The sequence below is a fragment of the Manacus vitellinus genome, unplaced genomic scaffold (assembly GCF_001715985.3).
Source record: "Manacus vitellinus isolate BGI_N305 unplaced genomic scaffold, ASM171598v3 scaffold_12_pilon, whole genome shotgun sequence".
Lineage (NCBI taxonomy): Eukaryota > Metazoa > Chordata > Aves > Passeriformes > Pipridae > Manacus > Manacus vitellinus.
The window spans coordinates 11923196-11941163 of record NW_021938949.1 but is presented as its reverse complement, the minus strand read 5'-3'; the positions used below and the strand labels follow the sequence as shown (position 1 = coordinate 11941163).

Genomic DNA, 17968 nt, shown 5'->3' with positions numbered 1-17968 from the left:
GGAGAGAGGATGCACCCAGATACCCAAACATGGGAAAAGCTGCTGTTGCAGTTTGCACTTTCCTAGACGTCAGAGTTGCACAGAGCTCACAGAGGAAAAATGACCTGGAAGTAGATAAATAGATAAGTGAAAAGTCCTTGGTTTGTACTTTACTGCTGCTGTAATGTTTTGCTCTTAAAATAATTTCCTTTCCATACAAATATATTGCAAACTGTAGGTTTGGTAACCTCCAAAATTGCTGGGGAAAAACAAGGTAGGGGAGATTTGAATCACTAACTATACTGGAGAAAGAGAAGGCAGAAATGATCCTCAAAGCAAAATACTTTACATTATCTCAATCTCTTTCTTTGAAGTGACTTTTATATGAAAACAACTTCCTGTGCTTTCTGCAGAAATCTCTTGGCAGGGTGCATTTGTTAAACACTTGCATTCCAGATTAAATTGTTTTATGAAGAATGTAATTTATAACTATATGAAAGAACTAATGACTTTTGACATTCAGTAATTTGTACAAACATTCTCTAAACAAATGTTTCCTCCAGGTTTATGTTAATCCTATTTTGTTTGAAGTCCTTTATTTTCTACCAGTGTACTTTGTTGCTTTCACTTACAGAGAGGATTATAAAACTAACATTTTGGAGGAGGTGGTAGCCCAAGAACTACTTTGTACAGTTTTGAAATGACCGTAGGCAATTTGTGAGGTGATTAGCACTGCCTGCCTCACAAAGCCCTGCTGTGCTTTGACTCTGTGTGCAGACTCTTAGTCTAAAGTACTAAATAAGGAACTTTATTTTTCTTGCAGGGCTCTGTAGCCTATGTTCCTCAGCAAGCCTGGGTCCAAAATGCAACTCTGGAAGATAACATTATCTTTGGAAGGGAGATGAATGAGAGCCGGTACAAGCGTGTGATTGAGGTCTGTGCTCTGCTGCCTGATATAGAGATTCTTCCTTCAGGAGACAAAACAGAAATAGGAGAAAAGGTATTTGAATACCCACACTACCATAACAGTGCTACTGCTTGTAGTTAAGGCTGTGGGACTTTCATTCTACTTTATCTCTAAGTCGTATTGAATTTAAAACATTTAGAGTAGAAATCCTCTGGAATAAGAGGCAGATTGGTACAGTGTATTTTCCTCATCTTTAAGCCTCAAATGGGAGGAAACCAGTCCTCAATTACAAATGCAAAAGCATCTTGCAATGACAGTTTTTAGTTGTCTCTAAGTTGCCATGGTCGTAGAGCAGAAAAATATATGAAAACAGCAGAAGAAGAATCTTCTGAACACTTCAGCTTCCTTAAGAACAAGCAATCATTCCCTCCAACACCAGCCCCTCGCAAAAAATCCAAAACACAAACCACAAAAACAACCACCACCCCAAAACCGGCCCTTGGTTGCAAAAGTATGTGTGGTGTGGGATTTGGAAAGTTGTAGTGCTGTGCTATGGAAGCAGGACCGGGTGTCCCCTTCCCGTGAACATGACAGAGCGTGTGTCTATGACTGCTGGACATTCTGCTCAGCTGGGGCTCTCCTGAGGACTGGGATATGTACTTTGCCTGCTGACTAGTTAGAGGTGGATAAAGCTCTCAGCTATATAAATAACTGACAACCCCAGATTCACGAAAGGGGTCAGCTTTATCTTCCTTATTGGTCAGCAGGCCGGCCAGGTTGCAGAGTGTGGACAGAGTTTGTTCATTAAATCATAGGCAGCACTGCAGAAATACAGCTGAGAAGAAAGGTAGCTCCTCAATGTACAAAGATAGGTAGGTTGGTCAGGGTTAATTGCTTTACAAGACTAGCAACACTTTTTTGGCTAACCCTTCCCTGACAGTGGCAACATAATATAGGTGCTTCCTTCCAGGAGGATTTTTGACTGATTGCTTATGCTGTTGTGGTAGGGAAATTATTTGTGGAGATCTGTTTCATACAGTGCTGAAATTCTTCTGATTTGAATAAACCACCTATGACTTGTGTCTTTCATAAACTGTAGCAAGACATCTCTTTTCAACTGTAAATAAAGGATCCTATTTTCTTGTTTCCCCAGGGTGTGAATTTGTCTGGAGGACAGAAACAGCGAGTCAGTCTTGCTCGGGCAGTTTACTGTAATGCAGATGTCTATTTACTTGATGATCCTTTATCAGCTGTTGATGCTCATGTTGGGAAACATATTTTTGAAAAAGTTATTGGACCGAAAGGAATCCTGAAAAATAAAGTATGTCATAATGAATACTAGTCTCTAGAGAATGCTTTTTCTTTTTCTTGGCTGAGTTTGTTAAGTTGCATATTCAGGCTTTTGTTTTTAACATCTGAAAAATGCAAGGATGCTTCTATGATTTTTAGAGAACTTCTATAAAACACTGAGATTTTTATAATGAAAGGTGCTCTGGTTTCTGTAATTCAAAATTATTCAATGGAATAATTTTTTCTTAAAAATACCACATGCCTATCCCTTGTTATTACTGTATTTATAAACATAATTCAAGCAGTAAGAGCAGTAGTTCAACCATGGTATTTACTAATTTGAGATGTTTGAAAATCTTTTTTTTTTCTTTTGCTATTTAGACTCGGCTTTTGGTAACCCATGCAATCAATTATCTGCCTCAAATGGATACAATTCTGGTAATGACTGATGGAGAAATCTCTGAGATGGGCTCCTACCAGGAGCTACTGGAGCAAGATGGGGCTTTTGCTGAGTTTCTTCGTACATATGCTAATGCTGAACAAAGCATGGAGAACAGTGGTAAGCTTATCTTGGGATAAGTTGATGTCTGTCATGTTAGAGGAAAAATAGTAGTAGTGGAAGGGAAGTTAAATTACCTTGTGTTTACCTATAGGTAGAGGTGCTTATGTCTTTAAGGGCATTCAAGGTTGTGAGATTAAACACGCATTCTTTCTTAAAATTTAGCAAAGTGTGTAACAGATTTGTAATAAAATCCCTCTTAGTGAAAAAAACCAGATGTTTGTGAGACTGCATAAAGGCCAGCTGGGATTTATACACCCTTCCTGTCTCCATTAGGATGTGTCTTCTTTATGCACATTATTCCTTTGGGGACAGAGAGGAGGAAGCAGCAGCTCAATTTTCTAGCTGATGTCCTTGACTCCTGCTTCTGCTTCACAAAACAGCTGCACTGATAGAGGAATATACTTCAGATTTTTTTTTTTTAATCTGCAGACAGTTGCAGTATTGGATTTTAATAAGGGAACTCAGGCTTTTGCCTCCAGCCTGTTTTCTTCAGTGGCTTGCCTATGGTGATTTCCTCATGCTCCTCCATATGCTCATGCTGAGAAGTCTGAGGGGTGTGTGCACTGTGCTGGCTGGGGTTAAGTTGTTGACATTGCTTGAGGCCTGTTTGGTAGCAGATGTCTACAGCCTAGTGCTGAAGAGCAGGCTCTCCAGAGCAAGGAAGGGACTGAGCCTGCTTTTTGCTTCATCTTCCATTTGAAAAACCATCGGTTCCCTCCTATTCCCTAGAGGGAACACACAGGCAGTTTATGGTGTATTCCTCGTGTGCCCATCACAAACAAAACTGAAATGCTGCATTTTGCTGCGCTGATGCAACTGTAAAGTGTTAAAGATGTGTTGAATGGCTGCCTTTGGCAAGGGGCTGCACCTTATACTCATCTCAGAGTTCCTTTTGGGGAGGCTGTGATGGTCTGTCTTGTCCTCTGCTATCCAGGCTGGCACCAGACTGCCCTTGGAGGCTGTGAATGGGCAGGGTTTGTTTCCTGGACGAGCAAGGTGGCATCTTCTTCTGACTCCCTGTCGTGGGGAGTTGGATTTGGGGATGGTCTGTCATCTTGAGTCTCAAGCTCAGCGTGCCCTGCTGTGGGATGGCATTCCTCTTGGAAGGGTCTCTTGGTAGTGTCAGTTGTCACTCTGCAGACTGGGATGCTGGTTTGGGTGGACGTTGTTCACAGCAAGTACTGAGCAGGTGGGGTCTCCCACTGTGAAAACCACTGTGGGAAGAGACTCTGTGGAAGCATAATCAGGTTAACTTGTGTATATTTTCTGTAGGGGCTTCTATAGCTACTTTGGGGACAGTCAGACCTGTGGCTTCTTTGGTGTGTGCAATTTTCAGAGACAAATTAGCTCTCTGCACTTCCCTAGGCAGTTAACAAGTTGACTTATACAAAGATTTGCCTCATTTAATAGCTTTGTTCTCCTAGTCTTTGTCTCCTCCCTTTCCCAAGTGTGGAAAATAGATTTTGAAGTCCTTTACACTAAACTAAGTTACTTTATTTTTCCATTTAAATACTGAATGTTCTTTTGGAGAATGAGCCAGTGCTTTATCTTTTGCCATGCTTCTCTGCAGTTGTCTCATAAAGGGCACTTCTAACTTCATTATGACTCTGGTGATCTGAGAGGATTTTGCTGTATCACAGGCTTGGCCTATTTGCAGCAAGGTTGTTTATCAGTTTTGGTAGAGTGATCTTTTGCCAATGGTAAAAAGTGAAAAATAGGAGCATTATTTGTCTGATTCACGGGGATAATACTAATATTTATCAAATATGTAAAAGGTCACTATTATTCAGAATCACAGGATCTTGGAGTCAGTCTGAGATAGCTGGAGGGTGTCTGCACACCCACTTTAAAAGGGAGGCTCCCTTGTGCCTGAAGCTATGTGTTGGCAGCCTGAAAACACTGGATTGGGGCTTTCTGGCTGGAATATATCTGCTCCTGCAGGGGTGGGAGAGCCTCTCCTCCTACCCAGTCTCTGAGGTTTGGCTGTGATTCTGCTCTCTGTTGCCTCCCAGCCTTTCTCTCCCTTTGGGATTCCTGAGGGTTACCTCTTTCTGTGTGCTGTACTGCTGCCTTTCCCATCCTCAGCTTCATGGGGTTTCTTTTGTGTGTGGGAAAACTGTGCACGAGGCTTGGGATTAAAAATAGGTCCATTTCAGCAAATTTGATTCTGCCCTGGGCATTTATGGTTTTGTGGTTTAGGTTATTCTTGAGTGCGTTGTTGTAAAGATTGAAAATGGTTGAGTGTGTTCTGGAGAAGTTAATTATGTGTACTTTTAGAGTCAGATCCTTCATTAGAAGGAACGATGCAACCTCTGGAAACAGGTAACTGCTCTTTTGCCATGTGGCTTTATATCAGTGCTTACGCTGGAGTAATATGAGCTGCAGTTTATTTACAAGAGATTGAGTCGTTATTAGAAGAATTTTATCTGCACAGTAGAAGTTATATGCATGGTTTGCATGGTTTGTGTGAGCTACAGCAGTTGGTGTGGCAGCTTGTAGGTAACTCAAGCAGCAGTTCTTTATCTCAAATGCTTCCATGAGGAAGCTTTAAATAAACTTTAAAAGTACACCCTGGACCCGGGAGTGTAGTGAGTGTACCCGGGGAGGCATCATTCAGGATTGAGTCCTGAGGGTCCCTTTTGTTCTCATATGTGTGTTCAGTACTTCACAGCTGTTCCCTTATATAAATTCTGGACACATTTTTCAACAGAGCCCTCATTAGTGGGTTTATACCCCAAGTGCATATGCCAGATTTACTATGGCAGTCTTGAGCATTTTTTGTTCTCGAGAGCTAAATGCAGTATAGGCAAGAAATCTTTGTAGCCTACAACATAAAATCAAATGTAAGAGCTGTTAGGGGAGGGAGGTTTATTTGTGGTTTTGTTTTCTTCATGTGGGTTTGGAATTTCAGTGATGTTCTAAAGCAATATGATGCTGGAATGCTTGCTGGTTTTCATATGGGAACTTTTCAAAACAAATGCTGTCAAGTGCTTAAAATAACCAGTCCCATCTTGGTTTGCTCATATAAGAAAAAACTAAATAATTGAACTTTTCACTTTTTCACACTTGCTGCTGTTTTTATGCTTAAGATCATGCTGAACAATTTAGCTTTGGGTTTTTAGGGTAATGAACAAATGTTCAGTTTGCAGACAGGAGGGAACAGCTCTGTGTTCAGGCAGTCCACACGTACTATTTTATGGATATATTTTGCTTTACTGTAAGAACATGAAAATTTCAGACTCTAGATCTCCAAAATTCTTCCTAAATGTCTTTTGAATAAATGCAGATGGGTGTCTTTTTTCGCATAAACAATATAAAATGCAAAATTCTGTGTTACAAATTCCAAATTAACTTTCATACATGAAAATAAAGTTCTGTTTACTTGACAGGTAATTTTTTAGGAGTCAGTTGTTTGGTTTTTATAAGGAAAATTATGACATAACCTGAACTGAGAAGTTTTACTTGTGGCACTGTATAACACTGATTTAAATGGCTCAAAAAGGTTAATCTTTCAAGCTGACAGGTTTTCTGAAGTTTTTTTGGCAATTGTTTTGAGTGTGCTGCATCTTGGTACAAGGGGGATGTTGTGGGATAACAATTCATGGAAAGATCTCTTGCTTAAATTAATCTGATTCCTATAGTTGCCTAAAACACCAGGCTTTTGCACATTTCTTCCTGCTTAACTTTGCACATGCCTGCTGTTCTTACAGCTTCGCTCCATCATTTACTAGAATGTCTTCTCATTGCAGTTTAAATTGAAAATAATTTATAATTAACTGTGTAAAAGATGTGCTTTGTAAAGGAGTGGCTGGAGTGTTGGGTTTTTTTCCATAGAGTGAGTCACATGTGACTTGGTATTGCATGCTTTAACATAAAGTATGTCCTCATAATTATATTACATTATTATTACTGACCTACATTTAGTAGAAAAAAAAATGTTCCCTGTCTTGGCAATGAATCTTGTTGGGGGTGGAACTAAACTTATTCATTCACCTGGTCAATTTTCTGCTAGTATCTGTAAATACCTGTGTTCCCTGTTTTGTTTGCACATCGGGACTGCATCAGTCATTTGGGCTGGAAATGAAACCCCTGTGTCTCTTTGCCATACCATTTTCATGTTTACCTTTTCATCCCCTCAGACACAAATAGTCCATCTACAAAAGAAGGAAAACCTGTAGAAAATGGAGTCCTTGTGAATGAAGCCCCTGGAAAGTTAATGCATAGGTGTGTATTCTCCTTTTTATTTTTCTTTTTCCCTTCTCCCCCTTTTTTTCAATCCTGTTACTCAGATGTGGATAAAGAGTAATTTATGTTTATGGTGTTTGTTAGAGGAAAATATATCATGCTGGATCCAGCAACCTGAGAAAGAAACTTGTGTTGCAAAACATACCGTGGGTTTGGCTTGCATAAAAGGGAGAGTATTTTATTGGCTAGTCCAGCTTTGTACATGTTCCCAAAGCTTCTGCATTTGACTGCTGTCAGATGGGATGAAGTGCTAAGTGGACCTTTAGTCTGACCTAATACAGCTGCTGCTATGCTTGCAATTCCTCTGATTATACCTTTCCAAAATTATGTCATAGGCTTTGCCTTATTCTTACGGTGCTCTGGAGACAGTATATTTCTGGAAGTTAATGAGTGCCTGGGAGTAAAATTGCCAGTTTTGATGTGAGTGGGGGAACATTTTATTGCACTCCAGCAGCTGCAAGGTATATGATGACAGGGTTTGTAAAGGCTGGTGGTGTTGGTCACAAAGCATTTTTCTTTCTGGAGTTTGATTGTGCAACCAACACTTCTTTATCTGGCTCGTAGTGTTACTTGTGTCTGAACACGGGGCACTTGGGGACTGAATGCCATCAGGGAGGGTTAGGAGAGTGCACTTTGAGGGGAGGAGGGAAGTACTCATGGCCCCATGATGGCTGGTGAGGAGATCTCCATGGGAATGTAAACCACTGACTTGGAGCTGTGGACTGTCAAAGCCTATTTATGAAGTAAACACCTGTCCTATGTCAAGCTAAAACTGAAAAATAAAATGTCTACTAACAGGCAACTCAGTAACTCTTCAACATACAGCAGAGACACTGGGAAGTCCCAGCAGCAGAGCAGCACAGCAGAGCTGCAGAAGCCACTTGCTGAAAAGAATTCCTGGAAACTGATGGAGGCCGACACAGCGAAGACCGGGAGGGTAAGGTCTCCAGTCCCCACTTCCTGGGCCCTCTTTCAGTTTTGGAAAAATCCCTTTTAGAAGAAAATAGCTTCTGAAGGCCACGTAACTGGCGTGAGAAAGGGCTGAGGGAATTCTTGAACTTGCTGCTTGTTGTGTAATACTTCATGGAAGTGTTGCTGTGCCCTCTGCTCCCAAACCTGAGCCCCGTGCTTGCCTGCAGAAAGAATGTCGACACCAAACCTTTTGTGTAAGATGATGGGCCTGACCACATCAAAGTTTAAAAGAAGAAACGAAAACCTTGCAACTGTTTCTTGGAGAGAGGTTGTGACAAATTAGGTGACCTAATGAAATCTACCCTTCAGTTTAGGGAGCTGGAATCGACTCAGATGAATTTAAGCCAAGTTTCCACTGTAGACACAAGTATCTAATCCCAGGATACCCAGGGCTTTTTAAGAAACCTGAGACTGAGCTTCCTGGGAAAATGGCAGTTACCCCTCCTAGCAATGTTACTTGAGTGCAAGCTGGTATTGCTTGTTGTTGGTTAAACATAGATCATAGAATACAAGCCGTGTGGAGCAAGGGTTGGTTTAAAGGCTTTATAATCTTGTGGTACAGAGAGCCAAAAACTGGAACTCCTCAGTAGAGTTTTTGGCTGTACTACTGATGCTCTGTGTTACTTCAGGCAGCTCTCTCCCTACTCCTCCCTTCCCTTGGATGACAATGAAAGATGATGTGTGCCTGCCCTGAGGGGATGTTGGATTTGGCTTGTCTCCATCGAGTGCTTTGCAGCATGTGTTCCCAAGCAGTGGCTCTCCAGAGTGCAGCTCTGTGTTTTCATGGCCTGATGCAGGGATACTGACTTTAAATAGGCATTAGAGAAGGGGAAGTTGCTGCATTTGAAACTTAATCTGCAAAATGAGTATTTCTTTTTTTCCCTTCTGTCTTCAGGTAAAGGCATCGGTGTACTGGGACTACATGAAAGCAATTGGACTCTTTATGTCTTTCTTGAGCATTTTCCTCTTCCTGTGTAATCATATAGCCTCCTTGGCTTCCAACTACTGGCTAAGTTTATGGACAGATGATCCTGTTATCAATGGGACACAGCAGTACACAGATGTCAGACTGGGAGTATATGGAGCACTGGGAATTTCTCAAGGTTTGTTTGGTCTTACCTACTTTAACATTTGCTGATTCAGAGCAAAGCGTTCAAATATGACACAGATTTTTGTAATGGAGAAGCAACTTCTTCTAGGACAGGAATGTGATGTTTTCACTGATTTTTTTTTATTTTATTTTTTTTTATTTATTTTTAAACTGCTTGACGTATTTGCTAGGTCTTCCTGTAGTGAACCCTAGTTCCCTGGCTGAGTAGTTGTACTAGAGACATGCTAATGGTAAATGATGACAAAATTAGGAAATGTTTTGCGTGAGAGGTGGCAGCAGTTAAAAGTAAGTCTTCTTTTCTAGGTATTGCTGTGTTTGGCTACTCAATGGTCGTGTCAATAGGGGGAATATTTGCATCACGACACCTACACCATAACCTGCTGCACAATGTCCTCAGGTCTCCAATGAGTTTCTTTGAACGTACACCAAGTGGAAATCTAGTGAACCGTTTTTCTAAGGAGATAGATACCATTGACTCCACCATTCCACCAATCATCAAAATGTTCATGGGCTCAATGTTTAATGTGATTGGGGCTTGTATCGTCATTCTGCTGGCCACACCTATAGCTGCTGTCATTATTCCACCTCTGGGACTTGCCTACTTGTTTGTGCAGGTAAGTGGTGTTACTTGGGGGAACTAAGACCAGCAGTCACTCGTCTTGTTATTTAAGAGAGTTCTTACTCTGCTCTAGGATGGATTGTAATATGCTGGGTTTGAGTCACTGTGGTGATGTGTGTGTTTTATACTGTTGAACTAAACTTGCTGAGAAGAGAAAGAGCAGAAAATGGCTATTGCATGAGGTGGTTTGACTGGCAGTTGTTTAAAGACAGCCCTGTGTATGTAATGGTGTTTTTGGGCCTAAAAGTGTTAGAGAAGGTGTGTATTTCCACATGTAAGTTGAATCTCTGTTAGTAACAGCCCAGATGACAGGGAACTGTCTTATGATTCCTCTTGTCTTTTCAGACGCAGTCTGATGTAACCATAATTCTCATACTCTGAATTGCAGAGATTTTATGTGGCCACGTCTCGGCAGCTCAAACGCCTCGAGTCTGTCAGTCGTTCTCCTGTGTATTCTCACTTCAATGAGACCCTGCTGGGAGTCAGTATCATTCGAGCCTTTGAGGAGCAGAAACGTTTCATAAAGCAGAATGACATGAAAGTGGATGAAAATCAGAAAGCTTACTATCCAAGCATTGTTGCAAACAGGTAACAGTGGGGCTGAAATATTGAAGGGTGGTTATCTGGGAAGGACATGGTTCTGCTGGCTGTGCTCCTGAGCAATCACAGCTCTTGGCATACTTGTCCAGGGTAGGGAAGCCTGTGGGGGTATATTGGTTTCGCAGGTGTTTTACTTAAACTTCTGTGATAAAGTGGAGATTACTAATTCTGAATCTCTCTTCTTTCTGAGAGTTTCTGCCTTACTTCTGGCTTATATTCTTTTAAAAGTTTTGATTAATTGATCCCAGTGTTAGTTTGGAAATCAGTTGTGGTTGAGACTGGAATTCATGCACCTGAAAGATTTATTAATTTTGGATGCAGCTAGGTTCAGATGCTGCTGAAGCAGAACCTCAGATATCTGGCAGTTCCTGTGTCACTAGCAGGACACACATGCCATGTTAATGGTCTTCTAAAAAACATGTGTGACAGAACATGAGTTGCACATCCTTAATTTTCTGTGGGTGAACTCCTGGAAAGATGCATTGTGTTTTTCTGCCTGGCAGGTGGCTGGCTGTCCGTCTGGAGTACGTGGGGAACTTTATTGTCCTCTTTGCAGCATTGTTTGCAGTGATTGCACGCAACAAACTCAGCGCGGGACTGGTTGGCCTCTCGGTATCCTACTCACTGCAGGTAGTTTTACCTTTCTTGGAAAAAAAACCCCACCTCTGATTTGTAAGACTGCATCAGAAAGCCAGAACCATCTCTTTGGATGGAAAATTAATATAAGGAACATAGAAAGAGAATAATAACTACAAATAGTATCTGAGAAGGTGCTGGAAAGTTCCTTCTGTGCCTTCTCTGTGTGAGGGGATGTGGCATCTTGACTCTTCTCCTTTCCAGCAGTGATTAACCAAGATCTTGTCTGTGTTTATGATTCCATGAACTTGCAGTGCTTTGGTTGTTCCATGTCTTTTATTTATTGCAGGTAACATATTTAGTGTAAACTGCCTCTAGACTTCTTTCCTTCTTGCAGATTACAGCGTATTTGAACTGGCTGGTTCGCATGTCATCTGAGGTGGAAACCAACATTGTTGCTGTTGAAAGAGTCAAAGAATATACTGAAATGGAGAAGGAGGTACAATGAGTTGTCTGCCACACCTGTAGAAGTCAATGCCCTGTTCTGAGGTCTCACCTGCTGTCTGGCTGAATGGGTTGGAGGTTGGGCCTGTGCTCTGAGCTGAGGGGGGACACAGAGCTCAGTGCTGTCAGTGCTGTCCCCTGCTTGGGACAGGCTGGGTCTCAGCAGGCAGTTCCTGTGGATGCTTCTGATGTGTATCCACTGATATTTACACAATGCTATTTAGGAAATGTGCTGTTCTGCCCTAGGAGTAAACAGTGGGGCTGAACAAACATTTTGGTTTCCTAAGTCTCTAACTATTATTTTTTTCATTTGTGTTTCTCTTTTTGCTCTCAGTATGGGGAGTAAAGAGGTTTTAATTTTTTTGTTTTGATTTGGATAACAGAACTACTCATTTAATCTGCAGTTGTTCCCCTTACAGTGCAGAGTTCCCTGGGGGCCTCTCTTTGCCATGCCTGTCACTTGAACCTGACTTGAGGCACTATTTTTGCAGCCAGATAATATGAGGGCCCTTCCTAGAATTTTTTCTTAGGTTCTGGTAGCAGACCAGTGTTTATACATTTAAAAGCCTTTTTATTTGGCACTGGCAGTGAATGCAGTGGGGTATGTTCTCTCCTTTCCCACCCATGTTGGAGGCTGAGGCAGCAGCTGTTTACCTGCTTACTAATCATTTAGTACTTATGTCTCAGTTAAACTGCTTCTAGCTGCACGTGTGGCTTCCCCAGTGGTTTCCTTGCCATGGTGGGGATGTACAGGCAGGCTGTGTCAATGCCTACTGCCTGCATGATTCTGCCATTTGTAGCAGGAAAGTTTATCCAGCAACTGGGACTTTTGCAGTAGCCAAGCCCTTGCCTACACAGACCATTTAATCTGTCTTGAGGCAACTCTTTCCCTGTCTTCTCATCGCCATCACAGTTCCTTTTGCAAATTACGCACTGAGGATTTTTCTTCACTGCATTCTTTGAGTCCTCAGCCCATTTGGTTGAAGCAGGAACTGATCAGGTGTTCCTGTGGTTCTTTCAGGCTGAGTGGAGTATCGAACAAACCGCCCCAGCGAGTACCTGGCCCGAGGAAGGAAAGATTGAGTTTCGAGGTTATGGTTTACGTTACCGCGAAGACTTGGATTTGGTTCTGAAAAACATAAATGTTACCATAAATGGGGGTGAAAAGGTAATGACTGAGTGTTACAGCTTATAAATCTGCATGCATGAGCCAAAGAAAGGGCTAAACCAATTCTGTAACATGTCTGGGGTCCTTAAGAACTAGAAAAGCTGCTGTAGAATCAGCCTTGCTGTAACTTCAGCTGTCATGGGCTCTCAGCCTTTGCAAGGTGTATCCGGTATCATGGATAAAGATACACTTATGTGGGGCTGCCAAGTATCATTTGGCCTGGTTTCACTGGGAGGTGAGGTTTATGCTGTGATCTGTGTGTTTCTCCTACTGGTTCCTCACTTGTTTGCTCACAAATTTCCCACCCCAGTCCCGTGTGGATTCCTGTGATGTCTGATAATAGTGTGATGTTGCCCAGCAGCAGAAAAGCTAGCTGCAAGGCAGATCTACTATCTAGCTTCCTTATTTGTGACAGCCAGCTAGGCATTTGTTTTCTCCTCAGTGCACACTTTCTACCTAGAAATATGGGCAGAATAGTACCTCAAGAGTAGTTAGAATGGGCAGATGGTGAGAGGTAGCAACCAAAGTAGCAATCTTTTATATTTTTAAAAAAGAAAAGAATTGCTCAAGACTTCAATCTGGCCGGGAAGAAAAACATACAGTGTGAAACTGAGTGCTTTTGGTATGATTTTGCTATAAATTCCAACAAGATAAATGTCAAGTCCACAGTTATAACTATGAAGCATGAACCAAACGAAGGATTATGGAAACCTTGACTTGCTTTACAGTTCTAGAAAAACTCAGCTTCTGTGATTGGATTGCAAACCTTGAGACATCTTTTTGTTGTTGTTTTTTTTCACATCCAGTGATTTTTCTTCCCCTTTGATCATTCTCTGTTATGCTGTTTTGGTGTGTGGATAGCCCAGCAAATATGACAACCTTCTGCAAATGGGTCAGTTTTGGGTAGAAAGGCTTGGAAAGGCTGTAACACTTTCCCAGAATAAGTTGTTCCTGTATTTCTTCCCAACAGATTGGAATAGTTGGAAGAACGGGAGCTGGAAAATCCTCACTCACTTTAGGTTTGTTTCGGATTAATGAAGCAGCTGAAGGAGAAATTATTATTGATGGAATTAATATTGCAAAGATAGGGCTCCATGACCTGCGGTTCAAGATCACCATCATCCCTCAGGTAGGTGCAAAATCCTGCCACTACCAGAACTCCTTGTGTGACAGGTCTGTTTGTGATGTACTGGGGAGAAAACAGTTATTCCTCCTCTGTTCTCTGCTATGAAATGGAGTCCTATGAAATGGAAACCAAGCTTTTTTCCTAGACTGATTTCAGTGTGCCTGTGCTGGGTAACAAGTAGGAACTTGGTTGTGGCTGATCTCTGGTGTGGAAGCAAAACCTTGGGCTTTGGACTCAGGGGCTTTGTCAGCACCCCACACAGATCACTGAAATGACAGCTCAGCATGAGTGGGGAGGATGGTCCCAGCTGAACAGCTGACCAGGGTCCCTCAGGGAAATGGGACCAGTGTATGGTGTGCAGTACCCAGAGAAACCTGCACATAACCATCCCAGTCTAGCCCAGCAACTGTGGGTTTGACAGTCCAAAACATTTGGAAATACGGCTTTATATACTGTACTTAGTCTCAAGTCTTTTTGTTCTTACTGTGTAGCTTTTATTGCCTGTCTGATTCAAAGACTATATAATGTGATAAGTTACCATTGCAGCATGCTGGCAAAAACAAGAGAGCTCACTGTAAAAGGTTTTCTACACCACTTCTTTTGGAAATCAAGGGGGACTTTGCTTTCTCCTTTTGATCACTCTGCATCAGTCTGACACTACTGGGTCAAAAGTATTTAAGTATTTCCAAAGTAGTATTTCTTCCTATCCAAGAAAAAAACCTCTCATTCATTTCATTGATACTGCAACTCAGGAATTTAGAAATATTTCCAGATGGTGTAATTCCCTAAGAAGTGGAAAGCTGACCTAGTAGTCCCTGCTGACAGAAGATTGAGTGGGAATGACCTCTTCTTTAACTTAGTAGTCCAGTAAAAAGAAAGTTGGCTGGGGTTTGTTTGGTGTTTGGTTGGGTTTTTTGGTTTTGTTTTGTTTGTTTGTTTGTGTTTTTTTCTGAATTCATGAGTTACTGACTAATGGAAAAGTCTAGACTGCCAGAATCTGTCTGCAGAGGGCAGAGATCAGGCCCCAAAGAGGTATAAGGAATAAGAGTGAGGGAGAATAACTTGTTCTTATTGGGAAAGAATGAGGCCCCACTCCTAAATGCAGTATAAGCTTACTTGCAGCTGCATCTGTACATGTTGTTTTCCTTTCATTATCTAAGAAATATTTTTGGAGCACTTGCCATGTTCTGTGTACACTGTCAATTGTCTCTGTCTGTGACCAGGATCCAATATTGTTCTCTGGCTCTCTGCGTATGAATCTTGATCCTTTTGACCAACACTCTGATGAAGACATTTGGAGGTCTTTGGAATTGGCTCACCTGAAAAATTTTGTGTCATCCCTTCCTGATAAACTGAATCATGAGTGTGCTGAGGGTGGTGAGAACCTCAGGTATGTCAAAGAACTGTGACTGTGAAAATTGCCCGAAGACCCAATGAGAACTGAGAGGGGGGTGTGTGTGCTCTCCCATCTGCAACTAGACTTTCCATTTCCAAAAACCTTTCAGCTCACCTGGTACAGGATTTAGTCAGACCCAGCAAGAGCTGTGCAGTGTGGGGCTCCCTCCAGTCCCGCAGGAGAATTTGAGGAGGGAGTTGGAGAATTCTTAGTGCATGACCAGGCATTTTAGTAGCAGCAGTTTTTCTAAGAAAGTTGTTTGCTTGCTTTTTGCACCCTAAGAGGGATATATGTGTTCAGTCTGTAGAAACCATTTAAAGTCCAGTCCCCAACAGTGCACTGATTTGCTGAATCAGCCTGGTGCAGTTATGGTGAAACCACTTGTAATGCATTCTCTTACTACGTTGCCAGGACTTGATTTGAGGGGTGTTGCAGTTTCAGATGCTGCTAGATATTCTGCAGGGAAGTAGTAAGACTGACCTTACCTTTAGAACAAGGAATTGCTGGGTTTCAAAATGAACACTGCCAGCTTGTTCTGACTTTTTTCCCCACCCTCCCATCCCATCTGTGTAGTGTGGGACAGCGCCAACTGGTGTGCCTGGCACGAGCTCTGCTCAGGAAGTCCAAAATCCTGGTTCTGGATGAAGCCACAGCTGCTGTTGATCTTGAAACAGATAAGCTTATACAGTCGACGATAAAGTCTCAATTTGAAGAATGTACTGTTTTAACTATAGCACATCGTCTGAACACGATCATGGACTACACGAGGTAAAGTTACACCGGTTTTATCTTGACGAAGGGGTGACCTGCATTGTGCTCTATTTAAATGGGAATCCTTGTGTTCATTTTCAGCCACCTCTCCACGAGGATGCTTCAATCCCTGTTTTGATGGGTGGGGTGTGTGTGTTTTGGCTCACGGTGCCTGTGCTTGGCCTGTGGGACTCTTCTCATCCCTCTGTGGCATTGCTGTTGTGCTGTTCCTGCCTAGAAAACCTGGGAAGGGGAGGGAGGCAAGGGCAGGAGTCTGTTCCTGGGTCTTGTCCTAATTTAGGCACAGACGGCATAAGGAGTCAAAGGGGCAGATCTTACCCTCTGAAGTTTATTTGACATTTCACTATCCATCACTTTTGGTTATAGTTCAAACAGCCTCCCTCATGGTCAGCTGCCTTGCTAAGGTGTGGCTGAAGGCTGAGCAGACAGAGGTCAGGAAGGACAGTGAGAACCTCAGTCTGTTCACACAGTCAGGACTGTCTTCCCTTGCACAGAATGGATACCAACAGTCAGTTTCTGTCTCTCTGTAGGATACCCTACACAATTTCTGTGTCTGTGTTCACTGGCTTTGTGGATGTTCTTCTGACCATTTTTTCTTCTTTCCCCCCCTGCCCTTGTTTGTTTTACAGAGTTTTAGTCCTGGAGAGAGGAGAAGTGGTGGAGTGTGGAAGCCCAGAGCAGCTCCTTCGGGAAAGAGGCATTTTCTACAGCATGGCCAAAGATTCAGGCTTGGTGTAGCACTTGAACTTGTTTAGTTCCTGTGGGGAAGAGGGAGGTGATACATTTGGCGAACTGTAACTTCCCCTGAGCTGGAGTGAACCATACAGCTCAGCTTGAGACATAGTGAAGTTGGCCAGAGCATGGCAATGGAAGTAACATAAAAATGCAATTTTTTTCTTTTTTTATTTCTCCTTAGTATTGATTTTAGCCAACTTTAGGAGAAGCACATCCACTGTGCAAAACACTGAAGAGACTTCTAATTTTTGCCTGAAACCTGTCATTATATGCTAAAATATAAGGTGGAGTGATTCATCAGAGAAGTTCAGAAAAGCTTTTACTTCTCATCTGCTCTTATGTTCTGAAGTTCCCTCCCTCTTTTTTTTTTTTGTTTAAAACATTTTTGCAAATGCTAATTATTTGCTTGTTTGCGGATTCCTCATTTGATGAGCCATCTATTGTGGGATGCACCTGGAACATTTTGTGGCATATAGTACTATAGTCCAAAGATTTTTTTTTTTCTTGTGAAATAATGTGTGCCAGACGTTCTCATTATGGCATTTACTGTACATGGTTAATGCTTTATGCATTGTCCTAAAGGTTTCATGTGTTTACAGCATATAGCAGCAAGTTCTCTATAATGTCGGTAGTGCTGAAGTCAAAAAGCACAGTCAACTTCATAGCAGTATTTAAGCATGTCTGGAATGACAATCACTCCAAAACCAAATTGGTGCAGCAGCTGGTGCGTTGCAGTGTGCAGTATCTTACACCCAGTTCACTCAGGAATTCTGACTTGGGTGCCCAATGCTGGTGACACCTGTGGGGACGAGGCTGAGAAGTGAGGATTTGTCTGGGCAGGGGTTGCAGGCTCGGTGTGACATTGATTGTAAAACCCTTGGCTTTGGCAGTTCTGTGCTTTAATTCTGCCACATCAAGGACCATTAGCCTTATATCAAAGAAACATGCCCTTCATGCTGCTGCTGTTGACTCTTAAATTTTGTGGGAAAATGTTCTGTTACAGTTGTTTAAAAAAATTACTGTTTTTAAAGTTGTGTGTCAGAGGGGTCTAACAATTCAATTAGCAATGGAGTCTGGTTTTCAAGATCCAGGTTGTATTTTCATTTTTCTGTGGTAAGAGAAAAGTTACTTTTCTAATGTTCTGATTAGTCTTATTTTAAAGGAAAATGCTGGAAGAAGGCAAACTAAGTCAGATGGACACAAATACTCAGCACTGAGAATGTGGACTTCTGTGATTGATATTGCTGACCTTAATACTAGACAATTGTTGTCCTTAGAGTAAAGCTATTTATTTTTTTGTAAATTATGACTCTCTGAAATTGAATAGACTGAAATTTTCTTTGGTATTTTTTTGTAATGACTATACAAATATTTGCAAAGAACTTGCAGTAAAAACATTGTTTGAAA

General features: G+C 41.8%; 1 protein-coding gene across 3 annotated transcripts in view; it reads left to right on the top strand.

Moving 5' to 3' along the window:
• LOC103757381 (multidrug resistance-associated protein 1) overlaps positions 1 to 17968 on the top strand; it is a 32832-nt gene extending 14864 nt beyond the window's left edge. The window contains exons 14-29 of one of the 3 annotated variants that reach the window (XM_018067410.2): positions 803 to 979; positions 2040 to 2207; positions 2558 to 2735; positions 5016 to 5060; positions 6878 to 6962; positions 7809 to 7920; positions 8851 to 9058; positions 9370 to 9680; positions 10074 to 10273; positions 10789 to 10915; positions 11259 to 11360; positions 12387 to 12533; positions 13504 to 13662; positions 14883 to 15049; positions 15629 to 15823; positions 16456 to 17968. In XM_018067410.2, coding sequence (XP_017922899.2) covers positions 803 to 979; positions 2040 to 2207; positions 2558 to 2735; positions 5016 to 5060; positions 6878 to 6962; positions 7809 to 7920; positions 8851 to 9058; positions 9370 to 9680; positions 10074 to 10273; positions 10789 to 10915; positions 11259 to 11360; positions 12387 to 12533; positions 13504 to 13662; positions 14883 to 15049; positions 15629 to 15823; positions 16456 to 16564 — 2490 coding nt within the window. In that variant the 3' untranslated portion in view covers positions 16565 to 17968. Of the gene's footprint in view, positions 1 to 802; positions 980 to 2039; positions 2208 to 2557; positions 2736 to 5015; positions 5061 to 6877; positions 6963 to 7781; positions 7921 to 8850; positions 9059 to 9369; positions 9681 to 10073; positions 10274 to 10788; positions 10916 to 11258; positions 11370 to 12386; positions 12534 to 13503; positions 13663 to 14882; positions 15050 to 15628; positions 15824 to 16455 lie in introns of those variants that run through there. The other 2 variants (XM_029957952.1, XM_018067411.2) reach the window with 2 other exon arrangements.